Source organism: Trichechus manatus, unplaced genomic scaffold, assembly GCF_000243295.1.
Source record: "Trichechus manatus latirostris isolate Lorelei unplaced genomic scaffold, TriManLat1.0 scaffold00015, whole genome shotgun sequence".
Classification (NCBI taxonomy): Eukaryota; Metazoa; Chordata; class Mammalia; order Sirenia; family Trichechidae; genus Trichechus; species Trichechus manatus.
The window spans coordinates 13,802,772-13,826,300 of record NW_004443951.1 but is presented as its reverse complement, the minus strand read 5'-3'; the positions used below and the strand labels follow the sequence as shown (position 1 = coordinate 13,826,300).

The following is a 23,529-nucleotide window of genomic DNA, read 5'->3' as shown; positions in this document are numbered from 1 at the left end:
AGTTTATAAAGACAATGTTCTACATTCTACCTTGGTGAGTAGCATCTGGGGTCTTAAAAGCCTGTGAGCAGCCATCTCAGATACTCCACTGGTCTCATCCCTTCGGGAAGAAGGGAGAATGAAGAAAACAAGGTACAAGGAAAAGATTAGTCCAAACGACTAACGGACCACAGCTACCACGGCCTCCACCAGACTGAGTCCAGTACAACCAGATGATGCCCGACTACCACCACTGACTGCTCAGACAGGGATCACAACAGAGGATCCTGGACAGAGCTGGAGTAAAATGTAGAACAAAATTCTAACTCACAAAAAAAGACCAGACTTACTGGCTTGACAGAGACTGGAGAAACCCCGAGAGTATGGCCCTTGGACACCCTTTTAGCTCAGTAATGAAGTCACTCCCAAGGTTCACCCTTCAGCCAAAGATTGGACAGGCCCATAAAACAAAACAAGACTAATGAGGCCCAACAGTCCAGGGACAAGGACTAGAAAGCAGGAGGGGACAGGAAAGCTGGTAATAGCGAAACCAAGGTCGAGAAGGGAGAGTGTTGACATGTCGTGGGGTTGTTAACCAATGTCATAAAACAATATGTGTACTAACTGTTTCATGAGAAACTACTTGTTCTGTAACCCTTCATCTAAAGTGCAATTAAAAAAAAAACCCCAGAAAAAGGCTGTCTTTGGTGATTAAATAAATTTAGTCTCCAAAAGAGAGGGGCTTTATCCCAAAATGTATACAAGATGATTCATAGAGGATTTAGAAAAAAATTACTATAATTGTTATCTGTATTTGTTTTTTAAAATTTCTATTTTGTATAAGGAGCCCTGGTGGTACACTGGTTAAGAGCTCGGTTGCTAACCAAAAGGTCAGCAGTTCAAATCTACCAGCAGCTCCTTGGAAACCCTATGAGGCAGTTCTACTCTGTCCTATAGGGTTGCTGTGAGTTGGAATTGACTTGCTGGAAATGGGTTTTCTTTTTTTTGGTTTGTTTGTTTGTTTAGACATATAATCTATTAATATAATAATACATGTGCATGAATTTATAAATACAGAGCAACCATGGCGGGGGAGGGGGCTGCTCTAAAATCATGGCTGAGTAATTGAAAAATCTGAAGAGCACTGCCTGAGAAACACCCACCTGCTACAGCATCTAGAAGCAGTTGGTACAAGGGCAGCCCTTAGAGATGGGCAAGCTCTCCCTACTCAGCCCAAAATTCAAGACAGGGTGGTGAAAAGGGACAATTAGAGCCCTTTCTGGTTCGTCTGGCCTTCCAGGGGCCTGAGTTCAAATCCAGCTCAGCCACTTACTACTACTACTAGCTGTGTGACTTCAGGGAAGTTATTTTCCTTCTCTAAGCTCCAGGCTCCTAACCTGACAAGTGAGGAATCAGCAGGGCTACAGTAGGTTAGTTGACATTGAAACGCATTTTAGTAAAGAATCCAGTAGACTATCAGTGGCTGTTGACTCTCTCCTCTGCTTTTCTGGCTCCACAAAGAATATTAATTTATCCACCCAGTACATAAACACCTGGGCCCTGCATCACAGACTGAAGAGATAGTCCTTATCCTGAAGTGGTGCAAATGGTCAACACACTTGATTGCTAACTGAAAGGTTGGAGGTTTGAGTCCACCCAGAGATGCCTTGGAAGAAAGCCCTGGTGATCTACTTCCCCCGCAAAAGCCACTGAAAACCCTATGGGGGGTGGGGGAAAGAAAGAAAGAAAACCCTATGGAGCACAGTTCTACTCTGACACACATGAAGTCGCCAGAATCGACTTACATTGCAATTGATAGTGACCCTGGAAGAACTTAGTTTTAAGGGAAAGATATTATCCCCATCTTACACGCAGAGAAACTCAGATCCAGCAAGGTAAAGTGGGCTGCCAGAGCCCTGAGATAACACAGCAGGTACGTGGGCTTCAGCGTCTCAAGCCCTTACCACTAGCTAAAATCACTCCTCATTTCATTTTTATTTTGTTTAATCCCAAGGTAATGGCTCACGGATGACTTTCGGGAAGGCTACCAGGAACTTCCTCAGGGTCTCACCTCAAGCCCAAGGGCCAGGGCTGGGTGAAGCAAGTCGTCTGGATTCTACAGGTATGAAGGAGCCTTTCATGGCTGAGGTACAGCCTGGCCAGGTGCGTAGCGATGGGGGCGACACAGAGGAGGGGCACTTGCGTTGGGGCATAAGTCCCAGCGCAGGCCAAACAAGGCACGAATGACATTCTGAGGCGCCACAATATTGAAGACGCCTGACTGAGACAGCCGGATAAGGGGGGGAAGGCTACTCATCTTGAAATTGGGGGAGGGGGAGTGCCACAACTTTGAGATTGCCCCTCGGGAGTACGAATTGGGTGTGGGCGGGAGAGCGACAATTTTAGAGATTGCTCCTGGGCTCTCCTTATGCTCACTACACCCTGTGCCTGGGGTCACTGCCAGACACTCCCTTGCCAGCCAAGACCCTGATCTGTCCCCCCCGGACACTTCCACAGGGGGAGCAGGTCAGAGTTCAGTCCTACTCCCTCGTCCTGCATTAAAAAAGGGCATCCTTGCATCCTCCCCGCCCAGGAGATAGGAAAACCCAAGCAAATAAGAGCGAGTATTTCAAAAGAAAAATGTGATTTAAAATAACGTTTACAAGTGGGAAGAAGGGAGGGAGGAAAGAAACAATGCCCTGCACACAGGCGGGCTCAATAAATATTTGTAGAAAAAGAATCGCCCAGAGAAGAAGGCACGAAGTTCCCCTGCAGGGAAGGATTACAAATCCGTTTTACAGATGAAAAAAGAGATGCTATCTAGGAAGTTTGTCCCCAGAAGAAGAGTTCTGTCCTCGTTCCCCAGGCCCCAGCCGTCGGCTCCTCCCACTAACTCCAGCCTGGGGCCCCTTCCCAGCCTCCAACCCCCTGGGGCTCATGACGACGGCCCCCTGGGATCTACCTCCTCCCAGCCCTGCCCAAGCAAGGAACGTGCCACCTTGGAACAAAATCCCCCCAGCACTTGGCAAAAGCTTTGGGGCCTGTACTAATCGGAAAAAAGGTCCTCAGAGGCCGGGTTTTCCTCTCAGCTCTAGAGCTAGACACCCCGGAGTTCGAGCCCCGGCCTTACGTAAGTGCTCTCTCGCCTCTACATCTCGGAAGGCTGGCGCGAGGGCGGTAAGAAGCCGCGCAAAACGCCCAACACAAGGCGGCGCACATACTGTGGCGCCCGGGAAGGGCGAGCAGCGGCACCAGGACCGCAGGGAGTGAGGCGCCTTCCGCCTCCTCGGCGCGCCGGATCCGGGGAAGGGCCGGGGGCTCGGCCCGCTCGGCCAATGGGCGCCGCGCTCGGGCCCCCTCCTACGCACCGGGAGGAGCCGGCGCGGAGCAGCCGCCTGGAAGGCCGTGCGCGACGTGCCGCGCTCGGGCCCTCTGTCCCCGGCCTCCACCCTACCGCGTGGACCGCGCGGCGCCCCCGGAAGAAAGCCGGTACTCAGTGCGGGCGCCAACTACACACGCGGCGCCCTCCCGCTGATAGATGCTGAGCTTATTCCGACCCCCGACCCTCAACCCCCGCCCTGGCAAGCGCTGAGTTGTGGACCTGCAAGGCTCAGGAAGGCGAATCGCCCGCCCCGGGCGCACAACACGGCGGGTCCCCGGGGAAGGCCGGGCGGTGGAGGAGGCGGCGGGGTCCGTGCCTTTGTTCTGGGCTGGGAGAGCCGAAGGGCGCGCGGGGCCTCGCGACTCACTTTGCTGCTGGGCTCCATGGCTGCGCTGCGCTAGTGGCTCTGGCAGCGCCGGGTGCGCGGGCGGGCGGGCAGGCGGGCGGCGCTCTGCGGCTCAGGTTCCCGCACGGGTTCCGAGACTCCGACTCCCGTCACTTGGCCTCCTGCTCCCTGGTACTGACTCTGACGATCCGACGTCCGCGCCCTGCACTCTCGCCAGTGCCACCTCTTGTGGTTGAGCACGCGGACTGTAACGTTTATAGGACCCAGCGAGTCCCTCGTCAGCCATTGGCTAGCGCCGCCGGGAGGTGTGTCGGGGGTGTGTGGGCAGAGCCTCCGGCGCGGAGGGGCCTGGGGCCGGGCACGTCTGGGGCGGGGCCCCGCGGGGAGGGGATCAAGGGAGGTGATCGGGGGAGGGGGCGGGGGGCTCTAAGGCTCCTAGTGACTACAGTGTTTCTGGCGGCGGCCTCACTCAGGCTGCCAGTCTCCAACGCACCTTGTTCGCTGAATCGGAGAAGGGCAATCGCTGTGTGACCCTGGGCAAGTGTGCGCACCTCTCTGAGCCTCAGCGGCGTCCCGTAGCAAAGCAGTGGTGTTGGTATTCGGCTTAAGGCAAGCTAGGAACGGTATAGCGTAGCGCTTAAGACCGAGAACTCCGGCGTTCTGACTCCGCCACTGGAAAGCTTCGGTAACCTAGGGATAATAATAGTAACCAAAACCAAACCCGCTACGGTTGAATGGATTCCGACTCATAGCGACCCTACAGGGCAGAGTAGAGCTTCCCCATAGGGTTTCCAAGGACAGGCTGGTGAATTCGAACTGCCTTTTGGTTAGCAGCCGAGCTCTTAACCACTGTGCCACCTTCTAAATTTGCTGTGAAGACTAAGTGAGTTAATATTTATAGTGTTTAGAACAGCGTCTGTTACGTGGTAAGTGGTATTTACCGCGAGTAAATCCCTTGTTTGTTAGGGAAACTGCGGGAGGTCTCGCTCAGTGGTTGAGTTTTCCCTCCGCGCTCCACCCCACCTCCTACATTCCTGCTGGCAAGTCAAGCTTTGCTTTTGCTCGCGCTGGTCCCTTTGCCTGGAAATCCATATCTGCCTCTTCCCTGGGCTTTCATGTCACCTCCTCTGTGAAACTTTTCTCTACTCCTGACGGCCCATGCGAATTTATCACGACACATGCGTGAAAACGGAAGAGGCAGGTAAACTGAATGGTTAAGTGAAAAATACGAGAAACAAGTTAAACGAATGGTTTAACTAGAGTCAGAACGCATACTGACCCGAGTGTGGTCCTGGGCAAGTGCCTCACCTCTAAGCCTCAGTTTTCTCATAGGTAAAATGTAGTTAATGAGTAACCAACCTCACGTGCTATTGTCAGAGTTACAATTTGGAAATAAACACATGGAGTACTTAGGTGCTGGGTACACAGTAGGTCCTCTTTAGGCAGTGGTAGTAGTAGTATTATCTGACTTCAAATCAGACTTAGAGGAAATACAACCGGAATTCTCCTTTGAAGCGAGGATGGTCAGACTTTGGCTTGGTTACTTTGGATACATCATCAGGAAAGACCACTGGAAAAGGACATCATTATCTTTGGTAAAGTAGAGGGTCAACGAAAAGGAGGAAAACCCTCAACAATAGGCTCATACATACCAACAATGGGATGGCACAGGGTTGGGCAAACTTTGTTCTATTATACATAAGGTTGCCTTGAGTCTGAGCCGACTCCATGGCAACTAACAACAACGACAGTAGTAGTATTATCTGATTTCACCTTGTTTGCTCTTCTAGACCAGTACCTTATTTGAGACACAGTGAAGGGAAGGACCCCTATTCCAAAGGCCTTGCCAACATCTTGAGTTTAAGCTAAATGTCCCTGTCCCTGCAGAATGGGGCTAGTGTGGTGTTACTTTCTGGAGGAAATGGGAGGCTGAGCTGACCAGATAACCCCTGGATTCTCTCTCTCTGTGCTGTGTGAGCAAGGAGCCCTGGAAGGGAAGACAGGTCTATTTTGGACACATCGCTTGCCTCCCCCTGGCCATGGCTCCTATTTCTGTGGCCTCCCAGGTGTTACCCTGGAGAGCTCGGGTCCACCTGCAGCTTCACCCTCTCTCCTCACCCAGGTACAGGAGCCACCAGGACCTGCCGCTTCCACCTTCTACACCACCTCAGCGTCTTTCCCTCCCCTGCTGCCTGCAGCCTTTCCTCTAGCTCCTCTGGTCTCACCTCCTCCAGTCCTGGACCTTGTCACTGTCCTGCTGAGAAGCCTGACATTGTCATGGAGGGAGCAAGACCCAAGCCTGGCCGTCAAGGCCCTTCTTCAGGGCACCAGTTTACCAGCTCAGCCTCATCTTGGGTCTCACCCCTCACACCAGGCACTTTCTACAGCCATACCTTTGCTCAGGTTGTTACCTCTGCCTGGGAAGCCCACTCTCCACCTCAGCATGCCAAATGTTTCTGATCGCACAAGGCACCCCTGGAATGGGGCCTCCTCTGGGGTACTGTCCCTGATTTCCCCAAGTGGGAATCTTTCTTTCCTTTACCCTTTGGTGTTTCTTTGTTGGCTGATTGCCCTCTGTCTCTCTTCCCCCAGACTGTGAGCCTCTTCAGGACAGCTTCTGGAGCTGAAGCCCATGGGTGAATGAGTGAATGAATGAATGAACCAAAAAGCGGCTAGTCTGCTTATCTCTTTTCCCTTCCACTCCAGTCCATCCTGCCAACACTTCTAGCTCTTCTTTAAGTACCTTTTGGGCTTTGCCACTTCCCTGCTCCAAGTTTTTCCGTAGCTGCCTATTTCCTAGCACATCCAGTCTACTGTGTATACCCTTCCCAGCTGTTGGACCCCACTCAGCTCATGCGCCACACCAAGCAGGCCAACCCTGGGCTGGCCTCTTCCCGGGGGACAGAGGAATGTGAGCTAGTTGCTAGCCTCATGGAACCTCCAAAGTGAAGAAGAAGCAAGAGGGGAGAAGAGCAGCAACAACACCAAGTCGAGTGTGCAGGGATAAGAATGTGTACAAGGAAGGGGAGGAACAGAGAGAACCTGAGTGAGGGAAGAGGTCATGCCGAGCAAGGTGTGGAAGGCTGACTGTGAGTTCACCAGGCAGCTCAGAGGGAAGGCCGTTCTTGGCAGAGGGAAGAGCACGTGCAAAGACATAAGACAGGCAGAGAGTGATTGCTGGAGGGAGGGAGGGATCTGTGGACCACAATTAGAGACCAGCGTTGTATGGTGGAGTCACAGCTCTGGTAGTTACTTGCAGATTGCTTCTCTCAGAGCCTCAAGACCAATACTGATAAAATGGGCATAAGGATCCCTTCTTGTGTTGGCCTGAGGAATAACTGATGTGTCTAAAAGTTTATCCAAATAAACTGTATTAAATCTTAATCTCAGAAATTCAATCAAATCCTCATCCCATGGGCTGGGTAGCACTTGAGGACAAAGCAGAATGGCTGGAAAAACAGCTTTATCTTTGCCTGACACCACCATACCTACCAAGCACAGACCCCCTCATTGCCTACTTGAAATTCCACTCTCTGTAAAAGTTTTCTGACCCCGGAGGCTACTGTTTACAGGCAAATTCATCAGAAGCTATTGACACTGGGTCAGAGGTTAAATCCTCAGGTTGGTTGGTTTATTATTTGGGTGGTTGAGTCCTGGGAAACAGGATTTAACTCCAGCCAGAGAGGGAGCACCAGAGAAAGCCTGAGGACATAGCATCTGAGCGGGGAAGGTTTGCATGTGGAAGAAGACGGCTTGAGCAGATGCCTGGAGGTGGAGCTTAAGCAAGAGAGCTGGGAGAAGTAGTCCCTTGTGGCTGAGTGTAGGGGGTTGGGAGAGAGGAGGTGAAGGTAGGGGGAATTTGAATGAGAAAAGGGGCTGAAGAAATGGGACCACAAAGGGCCACAAATGCCAGATATTGGAGTTATGGCTTTATTCAGTGGGCAGTGGGGAGCCATAGAGGGTTTTTGAGCAGGGGAAGGACCTGAGGATTTCTGAGCTTCCCACAAGCCTACCCTTGAAACCTGAGGTTCTAAAGGGAATGTGAGGAGGCTGTGGAGGCCCAGCGTTCAGCTTGGAGAGGCCAAGTGCCCCCCTCCCCAAGTTGCGCTTACATTGGCAGCTTGGTTCCCCAGAGGCTGCCAGTAGCCCTGGCAGGAACTTGCGCTTTTCTGGGTCCAATTCCAAGCAGTTCCTGCTCCAGGCAGTTGGAAGGAAAAGAGCTCTCTGGGGCTAGTCAGGAGGTGCCAGGTGGACGGGCAGATGCTGGCGCCTTGTGCGTGCCCGAGAGCACACAAGCACAGTCTAACAGGTCTAACGGCTGGGAGACAGGAGTGAGTAGCACTGGCCCGGAAGGGCCCTTTTTGCCTTTAAAGGCAAGCGTCCTGGCAGCCAGGAGAAAAGACTGCTGAGTCAGCAGGAGCTGATGCAAGGAGGGGCTGGCAAGGGTTTGGGAGAGCCCCTAATCCGAAGGATGTTTTGCAACTCAAATCCTCCTGGGCTGCAGGTGAATGCAGCGATGGAGTCCAGGAAGGCCTGATGAGCTAGGCAGGGCGGCTTTGGGCGTTTAGGATTTCCATGCTGATTTGCACACCTGCTGGAACCACCTGCTCCCAGAAAGCTCTTCAGTGTTCCTTCTTTATCCATTTGTGTGCCTTTCCCAGCCCCCTGCAAGCACATCTCCTCTCGTTAGTGTCACCTACTACTTGCTGATGGTGGGGAATATTGAAGGAACATATCCCTCCTTCATTCTCTCCTGAGCTGAGCGCCAGGCCTGTCTCTCCCACAGCCTCAGGGACAGCCCTCTGGATGTCCCACAGGTACCTCACACTCATCATCTTCCCCCACTCCTGGGTCCCCAACCCAGAGATGCTTCCTCCATCCACCCCGTTGCCCGAGCCAGAGATCTGGCATCTTCCTTGACTCGCCTTTCTCCCTCATTCCCCATATCTAGTCAATCCTTCGGACTCTGCCTTGCAAAATATCGCTGGACTCCACCCCCTCCTCTCCATCCTCATTGTTCCTGCTCTAGCGCAGGCTAGAACCCCTGCTCTATTTATTCTACTACCCGCGACCGCACTGATCTGTATAAATGCACAGCTGATCACATCACTCCCTGTTTACACATCTTTTCGTAGCATGCAACAACATGGCTGAATCTCACAGATAGAAGGTTGAGTGACAGAACCCATATGCAAAGGAGTGTGAGTTCATGGGTACAAAGTTTAAATACAGTCAAATACAAATCTGTGGGGTTAGATTGTCTGGACAGTGGTTACTCTTGGCAAAGAGCATAGTGACTATGAGGGGCAGCTGGTACTCAGGGCCAGAACTAGGGTGAGACAAGTGAGCAGATTAACGTTACTGATTTTTCCTTTTGCCCTGAGCTTTAATATGGCCCAACACGGCACTGTTGCTGATCCTGTGTTTATTTAAAAATTTGATATTTTGTCATCCTGAACTTTTTTGCACCAAATGAACTAATAAATGAGTGAATGAAGAAGCCAACAGTGGTATGTGGTGAGTAGAGCATAGGTTTAGGGGTCAGACCTGCCTAGCTGTATGTCTTCAGGGCATATTACCTAACCTTTCTGAGCCTCAGTTTCCACAACTGTAATAGGATATAATATCTGTACTTTCCTCAAAGTTCTACTGTGAATATTAAGTTAAGAAAATGACTTTCAGGTGGCTGGCGTATAATAAACCCTCGAAAAATGGTTACTATTATTTCATTATTTCCAGTTTTACATTCTCAAAGCCTGATTTACTTCAGGGTTGCAGTGCTCTGCCTCTCTCAATTTCTATGTTTTTTTTTTTTTTTTTTTTGCAGGGGTCTCCGGGATTTGTAAGAGGGCAATGGCAGTACAGTGGTAGAATTCTCGCCCTCCATGCGCAACAACTGGGTTCGATTGCCGTACATCTCAAGTACAGCCACCACCCATCTGTCAGTGCAGGCTTGCACATTGCTGTGATGCTGAAGAGGTTTCAGTGGAACTTCCAGACTAAAACAGACTAGGAAGAAAGGCCTGGTAATCTACTTGCAAAAATCAGCCAATGAAAACTCATGGACCACAACAGTCTAATCCCATTATGCACGGGGTAGCCATGAGTTGGGGCTGACTTGGCAACTAACAACAACAACAACGAGGGTTTGAAGGAGAGGACCTGATCCAGACCCCAGGAGCTTCTTCCTCAAGCCCATAGAGAGTGGAGTGCCAGAATAGTTGAGAAACCTGGCGTTAAGTCCCAGTTCCACCCGTGAGCAGTGCCACCTTTGGGGAGTTACACTCTCCTGGTTGGCCTCAGTTTTCTGTCTGTAAAATGAGGCTCAGAATGATCTAGACCTTGTGGATCTCTGGGGGAGGATTCAGTGACTTGGCCATGTGCTTAGTGCACAGTAGGCCCTCCATCAAGGTTGGGTCTGAGGAATTAACCTGGCACCCTAAGGAAGGGGAGAGCAAGGAGACCAGAGGGGCTCAGAGACCTTGAGAAATCCAGGGACTGATGGGAAAAACAAACAGATAGCCTAACTTGGCTCTGTTTTGTTCTTAGAAGTGAAATAACAATGCCCTTTGTGCCGATGCAATGTTTTAAATGCAAAACCCCTTCCCACGTGTCATTTCTTGGGTCCTCCTCATACTTGGTGCTGAAGGCAAGGCCAGAATTATTCACATGTCCACTGAATAGTTGAGGAAAGTGAGGTACAGAGAGGCGAGGCCACTTACTGAGGTCATACCAAAGGAGGAATTTGGTAGCAAACTGAGGGCATAAAACCTGGGTATCTTGACTTCTTGATACCACCATGCAGCAACTTGGATCCAAAAAAGCACATAGCTCACACCTGACTGAGCACCGATGACCCAGCTGGTGCCTACTTCCTCCTCCCAGCCCTCACCTGGATGCCACCTGGCAGTCACATGCATGTTCCTCGCAGAGGAGTTGGCTGACTCACCCCGTTACACCGGAGCTGACTCACGCTTAAGGAGAGGGAGAGTGAGAACAAGTTGAGAGCCCAGAGGCGCCCTTCCCTCCTTACTGAGGTTTGAAATTAATGCCTTAAATCCATGGCCCTGTAGCTGTGAAGAAAGGGAAAACTAGCTAGAGGCGAGGATCTCTGGAGTCAGAGATGGGAGGTTCAGTTAAACTCTGGGCTCTGTTACAGGTTCACTGGGCGGCTTCAGGCAAGTCTGTCCCTGTCTGGACCTCAGTTCTTTCAGCGGTGTAATGAAAGGTGGCAACAGATGACCTGCAAGATTCTTCCAGTGTCTCCAAGGCCCTTCTAGCACTGGGTTGAGAAGCCTCGTTATGATAATAATGCATGTGTATTGACAGTTTATTATGGACCTGGTACTGGGCTAAGTGATTAATATAATCAGTGCAGAATCATCACATTCAATTCTCATAACAAATCCTAGATGTACTATTATTCCCTCCATTTCACAAAGAAGGAAACTGAAGCACAGGTTCAGAGTTATTTGCCCAAGGTCAAACAGGTAAGCAAAATGACAGAGCCGAGAACTGAATGCAGTCTTCTGTCCCGTAGTTAAATTAAACTATGGGCCACACTGACTCCTTTAATTCTGCTAGATCTCAGTTTCCTCACCTTCAAAACTAAGATAATAAAAGCGAAAGATTATTTGATTCTTCTCCCACTAGGGCAGTTGGCTGAGACTCGGATTTAAGTTCCGGTTCTTCCATTCACCAGCTGTGTACCTCAGGCAGGTTGCTTAACCTCTCTGCCTCTCCCATTTCCACATCCCCAAAATTGGCATCATGAGCCCCACCTTGTGGGGTGGTTGGGAGGATCACAGGAGACAATGGATATGAAGGTGTATGGAAAGTCCGAATGCCACTTCTAGAACTTGTTATACCTTTTTCCTGGAGGGCTACGACCCTGGCTTAGATTTATAGAGTGTGAGAGCTGGCAAGGCTTTAGAATTTTGCATTTCAACCCATTTACGGATGAAACTGAGGCCTAGAGAGGCAGAAGTGGCTTGCTTACAGTTGCACAGCGAACTTTAGACCGGCATTCCTTGATTCTTTGGCCATCTCCGTGTGGCCTCTATCATATCTGTGTTTGCTTCTCTGTGCCTAATCCCCTTTTATATCTCGAAATCGAGTGGGTTTAAGATACATTCTACACTGATATGGCCTTATTAATATAACAGAGAAAACCCTATTCCCAAATGAGATTACAGCCACAGGTACAGGGTTTAGAATTCCAACACGTATTTTGGGGGGACACAATTCAATCCACAACATACTCCTATCTTGGGTTGTTCTGCTTTTTTCTGGCTCCCAGAGGCCTGGTCTTGTGGTGGAGAGTCTCATCTTCCCTATCTCCTTACAGTGATGAAGGTTAGGATTTTTTGGTTGCAAGTATCAGAATCACATTTAGAATGGTTGCACGACTTGAAGAATGTAATCAGTATCACTGAACTATACATGTAGAAATTACTGAATTGCTGTATGTTTTGTTGTTGGTATATCACTATAATAATATATATGTATATTACTTTCACCAAAATAAAGCAAGAAGGTTAAAAAAAGAATCACATTTAATCCAACTTGTAACGAAAGAAGGAGAATTTATTTAAGGATATAGAGGTGTCTCACAAACCAGGGGCAGGGATGCAGTCAGATGCTGGCAGGATCTGGACTCAGCAGGTAGGGGTGCTGTGTAGCCTTCCTCTCTGCTTCATTCCCCTGTCTTACCACAGGCGGGCCAGTTCTGCTCCACATGGCAGAAAAGGATGATCATCCAATGCCAGAATTTACATGAGTCTATTTTAACAACCATCAGAGGCTGACTCAACTATCTCCTGGTCCTGATCTTAAGTTTCTAGTTGAGAGAAGCTGATAGGTCCAATTTGGATGACATGTCTGTCAGGGGTCTGGTTTGCTATGGTCAGGTAATGGATCCTGGAGCACAAACAAGGCTGGCAGGACCCTTTTGTGTGGGAATGGGGCAAAGAAAGGGTGTGTGACTCTAAATGTAACCACACAGTCAAACATGGGGCATCCATTGAAAATGTCCTTGAATGGAGTTGTACATTCAGTAACATGGAAAGAAAGCCAAGATATTTTTGAATGGAAAAAACAGGTTATACCAAAGGTAAGAAGTTTCCTCAATACAACCAAACACTTTGAGGGACAGAGTAGCAGGGGCAGGAGTCTGTGGACCATAGTTTCCAGGGACATCTAGGTCAATTGGAATAACAAAGTTTATTAAGAAAATGTTCTGCATCCCACTTTGGTGAGTGGCGTCTGGGGTCTTAAAAGCTAGCAAGTGGCCATCTAAGATACATCAACTGGTCCCAACCCACCTGGAGCAAAGGAGAATGAATAACATCAAAGACACGAGGAAAGTACTGGCCCAAGAAACAGAAAGGGCCACATAAACCAGAGATGCCATCAGCCTGAGACCAGAAGAACTAGATGGTGTCTGGTTACCACCAATGACCACCCTGACAGGGAACACAACAGAGAGTCCCTGATGGAGCAGGAGAAAAGTGGAGTGCAGAACTCAAATTTTAGTAAAAAGACCAGACTTAATGGTTTGATTGAGACTGGAGGGACCCCAGAATACATGGTCCCTGGACTCTCTGTTAGCCCAAAACTAAAACCATTCCCCAGGCCAACTCTTCAGACAAAGATTAGACTGGACTGTGGGAGATAAAATGATACTCGAGAAGAGTGTGCTTCTTAGCTCAAGTAGATACATGAGACTAAATGGGCAGCTCCTGTCCAAAGGCGAGATGAAAAGGCAGAGAGGGTCAGGAGCTGGTTGAATGGACACGGGAAATCCTGGGTGGAAAGGAGGAGTGTGCTGTCACAGTACAGGGAGAGCAACTAGGGTCACTTAACAATGTATGTATTAATTTTTGTATGAGAAACTGACTTGAATTGTAAACTTTCACTTAAAGCACAACAATAAAAAAAAGAAAAAGAAAAAACAGGTTATAAAAGAGTCTGCTTATCACATTTTCAAAAGTAAATACTCACATGAAATGCATTTGAATTTCTATTCAGTGGTTAAACTCTCAGCTGCTGACAGAAAGGTTGGAGGTTTGAACCCACGTCGATCGGCTTCCCGGAAAGATCACAGCTGAGAAAACCCTATGGGGCAGTTTAATTCTGTCACATGGGGTTGCTATGAGTCAGAATCGACTTGACAGCACCCATCAACAACAATAACAACAACACTAAATGGTAAGTGAAATTACCTATGGATAGTGGGATTAGGGGTGGTTTTTATTCTTTTGTAATATCTGCATTTTTCTGTGATGAATGGACATGAGTTGAGTAATTAAAAAAAAAAAAAAAAAACCAACTCTTACCTCACAGGGAAGCAGTGTTGTTAAGACATTTTTTCACTTATTCAATAAATATTTATTAAGCACCTAGTAAGTGACAGCATTTGTGAAAGCTGCACAATGACTGCTGAGTGGTAGCTGCTCAATAAATGGGTCAGCCAAGGCTCTGCCTTCCAGAAGCACGCAGAGAATCTGGCTGCTCATACCCAGGTGCTTCTGCTCTAATGGTCTATCTGCGTTCTGAAAAGCTAGGAAGTGAAAACAACAGGGTGTTCAGCTACTATTAATGGAGAATAAACCACCTAGCAGCAAAAACATGCTGTTGTTGTTGTTAGGGGCCGTCGAGTCTGTTCCGACTCATAGTGACCATATGAACAACAGAACGAAACACTGCCTGGTCCTGCACCATTCTCACATTTGTTATGTTTGAGCCCATTGTTGCAGCCACGGCATCAATCCATCTCGTTGAGGGTCTTCCTCTTTTTTGATGACCCTGTACTTTACCAAGCATGATGTCCTTCTCCAGGGACTGGTCCCTCCTGATAACACGTCCAAAGTATGTGAGATGAAGTCTTGCAATCCTCGCTTTTAAGGAGCATTCTGACTGTACTTCTTTCAAGACAGATTTGTTCGTTATTCTGGCAGTCCATGATATATTCAATATTCTTCGTCAACACGGTAATTCAAAGGCATCAATTCTTCTTAGGTCTTCCTTATTCATCATCCATCTTCTGCATGCATATGAGGCGATTGAAAACATCATGGCATGGGTCAGGCGCACCTTAGTCTTCAAGGTGACATCTTTGCTTTTCAACACTTCAAAGTGATCTTTTGCAGCAGATTTGCCCAATGCAATGCGTCTTTTGATTTCTTGACTGCTGCTTTCATGGACGTTGATTGTGGATCCAAGTAAAGTGAAATCGTTGACAAGTTCAGTCTTTTTTCCGTTTATCATGATGTTGCTTATTGGTCCAGTTGTGAGGATTTTTGTTTTCTTTATGTTGAGGTGTAATCCAAATGAAGGCTGTGGTCTTTGATCTTCATCAGTAAGTGCTTCAAGTCTTCTTCACTTTCAGCAAGCAAGGTTGTGTCACCTGCATAACGCAGGTTGTTAATGAGTCTTCCTCCAATCCTGATGCCCCATTTTTCTTCATATAGTCCAGCTTCTCAGCTCATTTGCTCAGCATACAGATTGAATAAGCATGGTGAAAGGATACAACCCTGACATACACCTTTCTTGACTTTAAACCACACAGTATCTCCTTGTTCTGTTCCAACAACTGCCTCTTGATCTAAGTACAGGTTCCTCGTGAGCACAATTCAGTGTTCTGGAATTCCCATTCTTTGCAATGTTATCCATAATTGGTTATGATCCATATAGTCTAATGCCTTTGCATAGTCAGTAAAACACAGGTAAACATTTTTCTGGTATTTTCTGCTTTCAGCCAGGAACCATCTGACGTCAGCAATGATATCCCTCATTCCACGTCCTCTTAATAATTTCTGCTTTCTGTTGGATCACCTTTCTTTGGAATGTGTAAAATTATGGACCTCTTCCAGTTGGTTGGCCAGGTGGCTGTCTTCCAAATTTCTTGACATAGATGAGTGAACATTTCCAGCGCTGCATCTGTTTGTTGAAACATCTCCATTGGTATTCTGTCAGTTCCTGGAGACTTGTTTTTCGCCAATGCCTTCAGTGCAGCTTGGACCTCTTCCTTCAGTACCATTGGTTCTTGATCTAATGCTACCTTCTGAAATGGCTGAACACTGACCAATTCTTTTTAGTACAGTACTGTATGTATTCCTTCCATCTTTGGATGCTTCGTGCATTGTTTAATATTTTCCCCGTAGAATCCTTCAATATTGCAACTTGAGGCTTGAATTTTTTCTTTAGTTCTTTCAGCTTGAGAAATGCCACGTATGTTCTTCTCTTTTTGTTTTCTATCTCCAGGCCTTTGCACATTTCATTATAATACTTTACTTTGTCTTCTCGAGCCGCCCTTTGAAATCTTCTGTTCAGAACTTTGACTTCATCATTTCTTCCTTTTGCTTTAGCTACTGGATGTTCAAAAGGAGGTTTCAGAGTCTCTTCTGACATCCATTTTGGTCTTTTCTGTCTTTCCTGTCTTTTCAACGACCTCTTGCTTTCTTCATGTATGATGTCCTTGATGTCACTCCACAACTTGTCTGGTCTTTGGCCATTAGTGTTCAATATGTCAAATCTATTCTTGAGATGGTCTCTAAATTCAGGTGGGATATACTCAAGGTCGTACTTTGGCTCTCATGGACTTGTTCTAATTTTCTTTAGCTTCAACTTGAGCTTGCATTTGAGCAATTGATGGTCTGTTCCGCAGTTGGCCCCAGCCTTCTTCTAACCAATGATATTGAGCTTTTCATTGTCTCTTTCCACAGATGTGGTCGATATGATTCCTGTGTATTGCATTTGGCAAGGTTCATTTGTATAGCTGCTGTTTATGTTGGTGAAAAATGGTATCTGCAATGAAGAAGTTGTTGGTCTTGCAAAATTCTTTCATGCAATCTCTGGCATTGTTTCCATCACCAAGGCCATATTTTCCAACTACTGATCCTTCTTCTTCGTTTCCAACTTTCATATTCCAATCACCAGTAATTATCAATGTATCCTGATTGCACGCTCGATCAATTTCATACTGCAGAAGTTGATAAAAATCTTCAGTTTATTCATCTTTGGCCTTAGCAGTTGGTGGGTAAATTTGAATAACAGTCGTATTAACTGGTCTTCCTTGTAGGGTATGGATATTATCCTGTCACTGACAGCATGGTACTTCAGGGTAGATTTTGAAACGTTCTTTTTGACAATGAATGTGACACCATTCCTCTTCCAGTTGTCATTCCCAGCATAGTAGACCATATGATTGTCCGATTCAAAATGGCAAATACCAGTCCATTTCAGCTCACTAATGCCTAGGATATTGATGTTTATGTGTTCCATTTCATTTTTAATGACTTCCAATTTTCCTGGATTCATACTTTGTACATTCCAAGTTCTGATTTTTAATGAATGTTTGCAGCTGTTTCTTCTCATTTTGAGTCGTGCCCCATCACCAAATGAAGGTCCAGAAAGCTTGACTCCATCCAAGTCATTAAGGTCGACTCTACTTTGAGGAGGCAGCTCTTCTCCAGTCGTCTTTTGAGTGCCTTCCAAACTGAGGGGCTCATCTTCCGGCACTATATCAGACAATGTTCCACTGCTATTTATAAGGTTTTCACTGGCCAGTTTTTTCAGAAGTATAACGTCTTTCTTCCTAGTCTGTCTTAGTGTGGACCTCAACTGAAACCTATCCACCAAGAGTGGCCCTGCTGGTATTTGAAATACTGGAGGTAAAGCTTCCAGTATCACAGCAACACGAAAGCCACCACAGTAGGACAAACTTACAGACACGTTAGCTAAAACATAGCGGCTTTAGATTGTTCTTGTTGTTAGTTCCACTGAGTTGGCTCTGGCTCATGGCAACCCCATGTTCAACAGAATGGATTGTTGCCTGGTCCTGCACCATATTCATGATTGTTAGTATACTCAAGTCCATCGTTGTGACCACTGTGTGTTTTGATTGCCTTCCAACCCAGGGGGCTCATCTTTCAGCACTGCATCAGACAATATTCCGTTGGGATCCAAGGGTTTTCATTGACTAATTTTCAGAAGTAGATTGCCAGGCCTTTCCTCTGAGTCTATCTTTGTCTGGAAGCTCTGCTGAAACCTGTCTACCATGGGTGATCCTGCTGGTATTTGAAATACCAATGGTATAGCTTCCAGCATCATAGCAACATGAAAGCCACCACAGTACGAGAAGCTGACAGATGGGCGGTGGTGTAGCTTTAAACAGCAGCCATTTATTATTTTTCATAACTTTGAGGATTAATTGAGCAGGTTTACTCCACATGATGTTAGCTAAGGTTGCTCATGCAGCTGCATTCAGCTGGAACCTTGACTCGGACCATTTTCTTCATACAGTATTGGATCCTTCATGTGGCCTCTGTCCCCAGCAGGATAGCCTGGATGTCCTTATGGCAAGCAGGCTCTGTTCTTAGAGGGAGTGTTCCAAGAAGACAAGCCCCAATGTGCAGAAGCTTATGAAGCCTGCTTATCAATACAAATCATTCTGGATATAACTTGTTTTGTCTCTTAATACGTAATGAACATTTTCTCTGCTAGTAAATATTTTCAATATGATTTAATGCTGACTACTGAAGGAGCCCTGGTGGCGCAGTGGTTAAAGCATTTGGCCGCTAACCGAAAGGTCAGCTGTTTGAACCTACCAGCTGCTCTTTGGGAGAAAGATGTGACTGGCAGTGTGCTTCTGTAAAGATTAAAACGTAGGAAACAGTATGCGGCAGTTCTACTCTGTCCTATAGGGTCGCTATGAGTCAGAATCAACTCGTAACAATGGGTTTTGTTTTTTGTTTTTATATGGGATCAAATAGACAACAACTCGAAAGATCAGACAGGAAATTTAGGGGGCAGTGAGTTTATGCTAATGGGAAGAAACACCTTGGAAAAGGAGGGTGAGAATGTTTGACAACAAGAAGGATGTAAATCAATGGCGCTGAACTCTACATACAGAAACTGTTGAACTGGTGTATGTTCTGCTGTTGTATATTCTCAACAACAACAAAGAGAAAATAAATTATTAAAAGAAAAAAGAATGTTGCTCAGAGCCAGATACTTAAGAAGAATTCTTGGTTTTTACTTGGAGGTGGTGTAATAAATCAGCAGGGGGAGGGCAGTGTGATGCACAAAGTCTCTCTGCCCCACTGACTCCCCCACCGACTCAGGCTGTAAACTCAGAGCTGGGCTGCTGACAGTGATGTCACTAGGTTGGTGTCACCAGTGTGATAACTCATGGTGTCATTCCCCACCCCGCTCCATGGACCTCTTCCTGTACCAGACCATACAGAATCGTCAGCAATGTTTATTATCAATTTTAATCGTAGAATAATATGTGATGAATATAGTTACAAATTGCTTAAATGTAATATCTCTTAGATTATATGAATACTAACAACAAAATCGTTTTGTAAAATCTTTCTACACTGGATTACGATACTATTAGTTACAACTCAGATGAAGCCTTTTTGGATTTTTCTCCTTTTCCTTTAATTACTATGTCATTCTCAAAAAAGTTATTGATATAGGTTTGTAAATACTAATTACCACGATATTGTAGCTAAAACATCAGAAAATTTGACAAAACCAGCGTCGATAAGGATGCCGGCAGCACAAAAACAACGGCGTGTTCTTGTAGCTACATAGACAAAACCACATGATTTGAAGCATCATTGTAATTGAGTAATAATGACAGCTTTGATTGGAGCATATTAAAAGATTCAAAAGAGCAAATTAGCGTGGAGTTTTAGCCTTGCAGGTATACTGATACATACATGTGAGCTGGGCTTATGAAAACGCTTTTGTTGTTATAAGCAACTATGGGGATATTTTTACAAAAAATAATGAATTTCTGCTGAAACACCGCACAAAAATTTTGTAGACAATCATTTTGGTGTCACCCTCTCTGACAGTGTCACCAGGGGCTGTCCGCACCCCCTCCTGCATCTCTCTAGTGACATAACTGTTCAGGGATGAGGTTACTGTGCTCTTGCTGTTTAATTGATCAGGATGAGTGTGCTGATGTCCTGTGTCTACCAGCCTTCTGGAGGGCACAGGACACCTGCCTTGCCTGACACGTGCACCACACCCATTTCTGCTTGGGTGCTGTTCCCTTTGACCCACTCTGGAGGGCCTGGTGCTGAGGTCTGAGCCTGGCTAGGCTATGACTAAGAAGAGTTGTCAGGAGAAACTTACAAAGCAGAACCCTGTGATTGGCCCTTGGCCTTGATTCAAGAACTCATGTACTTGGGGATGCCTTAATAGGGTGGAAACCAGAGTCCTGCACACAGAGCTAGCCCTGCTTCTTACTAGCTGTGGGCCTGGAAAAATTGATGCAGCTTTTCTGAGCCTCAGTTTCTTCATCTAGAAATTGGGGATGACAGAACATTAAGGATTATTGGTGTACTTCCTGTATGTGTGATACTTGGTAATCCTCACAACAACTCTCAAAGGTTGGGAGTATCCTATCCATTTTACAGATGAGGAGAAATGAAGCCCAGAGAAGGAAAATAACATGCCCAAGATCACATAGCAAGTAAGTAGCAGAACTGGAAACGACTGACTCGGGCTGGCCTGGATCTACAGCCCATGCAAACTCCTTCTACAGGTTTTGTAAAGGATTGGATATAACAGTCTCTGCAATTTCTGTGAGTTAAGGAATATCTGTTATTACAGTGCAGTTTTGAAAACCCATGGTCACCTGGCTGGATGATTAATTAGAGTTGTTCTTGGTGGGCAGGACAGCTGTGCTGGAGACCCTTCTTGGAGAGCAGGGTTTCCCACTGGGGTTCTCCAAAATGGTGCCTGATTTCACAGCTACCATTCTACTTTAGCCTGCTCTCTCCACAAAGGCAGGCAGGGCCTTCACTTTTAACCATTAACATTTACTTACGGAGCTATTACTCTCGGCTTTGTGGTTGTTACTCTATGCTAGAAACGCTTTATATGCACGTAGTCCCTTTTTGCACTTAATTCTCACAATGATTCTATGCAGGAGGTGCTACTGTGTTTCTGTTCTTTAGAAGGGGTCACTGGGGCACAGAAAAGTTTGGCAGCCTGCCAGGGTGGCAGAGCTGGGTCCTGGCTGACTTGGGATCGCCCCTACTTTCTTAATCACCTCACGGGAGTGAGGCTCTCAGGCTTGACCACCAGCGTTTACAGAGCCTTTTGCCCCATTATGGCATCAGAGCCTCCTCGAAGCCCTGGAAGGTGGTGAGGGCGGGAACATTCTTGTCTTACAGATAGAGAAACTGAGGCCCAGGAAGGGCGGAGCCTTGCTGAGGCCACACAGTGAGTCAGTGCTCCTTCCACTGCCTTAGCTTTCTCAGTCTGGAATGCTGGATGGGGAAGTGACCCAGGAAGAGCTCACCAGTGTGTCTGGACCTCTGCCTGGCAGGCAGAGCTGTGACCTCAGCAAAGGACGGGCGTTACTTCCAGGGAACTCGAGGTGGGGCAGGATGGGCAGGGAGTGAGATCAGAGGGCAGGCCAGGCTGAGAGGAGGAGATAGGTCTCTGAGGACTTGTGGGGAGAGAGGAAGGGAGCCTGGAACAGGTAAGGAATGGGGCTGGGCCCTGGAATTACTTAACAGGAAGTTTAAACAGGAGTTGCCTAGGAGTGTGGAGTTCTGGGATCAAAGGCCCCTGGGTGTAAATTATGACTGCTATTTATGGGAATGGTGAGTCTGGGCAAGTTATTCCCTCTGAGCCTCATCTGGAAGACAGCCTAAGAGCATGCTATCTGGAGCATGGCCTGTGTTCCAACCCCAGCTCTACCAGTATGACCTTGGGCAAGTGAATTCTCCTCTGTGAGCCTCAGTTTTCTCATCTATAAGATGGACCTGTTCATTACGGTACCTACCTCACAGGACTATTGTGGGGATGAAAGGGTCTATCCTATGTAAAAGGCTTACAGCAGGCTTCTCCCCTAATAAGTCTTTACTATCATCATCATTATCGTCTTGGAAGGCTGAAACAGGCAGCATCAGCAAACTGTCTGGCACAGGCATTATTGAATAATCACCGGGCAGAGTGATTTGGTGCTATGATATAGGGTGGTGTGAGGTGCTGAGAAACTCCCAGGAAAGAGAAAAGAGTTTTGCCAGGCTGGGTGGATGAAGGCTGTGGAAGGCTTCTGAGGAGGAAGTGCTGTTTTCGCTAGGCCTTGAAGGACATGTAGAAGTTCCTGGGTAAATTGACTTGTGGGAAGGCTTGGCAGTGAGAGAGCCTGAGCATGTTTGGGGAACGTGCAGTGGTTTCAGGAGGCTGGGTGCTTGGGGGAGAGTGGCAAGGCCTGAGGCTGCACAGGGTCTTCTGGTCCAGTCCCCAAAGGTCTTGGAATGCCTTGCCTGGGAGTTTAAATTTGCTCCAGAGGTGGGGAGTTCCTATACCTGTCTAGATGGCAGAATCACCTGAGACACTTTTTAAAAATAAAGATCTCGTGGTCCCACCCATCGGTGGGTGGGTCTGAGATGGGGCCCAGGAATCTACAGTATTTTCAGTTCTCCAGGAAATTCTGCCCACGCAAGTAAGGAATCCCCCACTGGACATGGGCGAGGGTGGGAGATCTCTAAGCAGGGAAAGGCCCCATCAAGATACTAACCCCAGATCTCCAAGACTGAGCTTGTGAACGTGAGGCCCCGAGTGGGAGGGGATGTAGGAGACCTCTGACTGTGACCCCCACTTCCCTCCCTGTCTCCAGGGCAGTCTTACACTCTGATTGCCACATGCACCACCAGAGCTGGCCCCCAGAGATGCTACTACCTCGTGGCCCTCTGACCCCAGCAAGGACAGTCTTCCGTTTATCCCACCATCAATCCCACATGTTTTGAGCTCCTCACCCTGTGCCAGGCATGGTGTTGGTCCGGGAGGGAAATATTATGGTGAACAAAGCAGACACCGTGCCCCCTTCAGGAAGCTTTTGGCCAGTCCTGGCTCCCTCAGCTCAGCTGAGCATAAAGGGCTTTGTCATTAGGAATGTAGCTAAGTACAGGGAGCAGGGACAGGAAATCCCCCCTGAGGGCTCAAGCAGCAGCAGCAGGAGGGCCCAGTGGTCCAGGCTCCAGGCCCCATGGCTTTCTGGTCCCACCTCTGCCACAGGCCCAATCTCCTCTTCTGTCCTGGTTCAGGTTCTGCTTGGGGTGGCCCTGCCAGGAGGGTCCTGGTGCTCAGGGTGGAGGATGAGCTGCGCAGATCCCTTCCTCCCGGCCCCCTGGCACGCAAAGAAGACAGCAGCCTTAGATAAGGCCTGCACAGCTCTTCCTAAAGGCCAGGTCAGGGATCATTTCCTCAACAGGGTAGCAGAAATAACAAACACGAGGAAATGACAGGGATTCCAGGGATTTTAGAGCACATCTGGGTACAGGATGGACCTGTGCAGAAATATGGGGTGAGAAGTATTGGCAGCAACTTCCTCACCTCCCTCTTGGAACTGGCTCCTTGTGTTTTTTTTTTTTTTTTTCCTTCTAAATTTTATTTATTTTGTCATTGTGTTGAGAGTATATACAGCAAAACATACACCAATTCGACAGTTCCTACATGTACGGTTTAGTGACATTGATTACATTCTTTGAGTTGTGCAACCATTCTCACCCTCCTTTTTTGAGTTGTTCTTCCCTCATTAACATAAACTCAATGCCCTCTAAGTTTCCTATGTAATCTTTCTAGTTGCTGTATTCAATTTGATCCCATACAGATAGTTCTTAAAAGAGCATAATGCTCAAGGCAGACCTTCTTTACTAGTTAATTTAAACTATTACTTGGTTTTAAGAAGACTTCAGGGGATTTTTTTTTTTTTTTTTAATATTTTATTGTACTTCAGGTGAAGGCTTACAGAACAGATAGTTTCTCATGTAACAGTAACACACAT

At 47.3% G+C, this 23,529-nt stretch overlaps 1 protein-coding gene across 1 annotated transcript in view; it reads right to left on the bottom strand.

Moving 5' to 3' along the window:
* Positions 1 to 3,879, bottom strand: part of SLC2A1 (solute carrier family 2 member 1) — a 31,615-nt gene extending 27,736 nt beyond the window's left edge. The window contains exon 1 of the mRNA XM_004371867.2: positions 3,729 to 3,879. Coding sequence (XP_004371924.1) covers positions 3,729 to 3,746 — 18 coding nt within the window. The 5' untranslated portion in view covers positions 3,747 to 3,879. The remainder of the gene's footprint in view (positions 1 to 3,728) is intronic.
* Between the last annotated feature and the right edge of the window lie 19,650 nt (positions 3,880 to 23,529).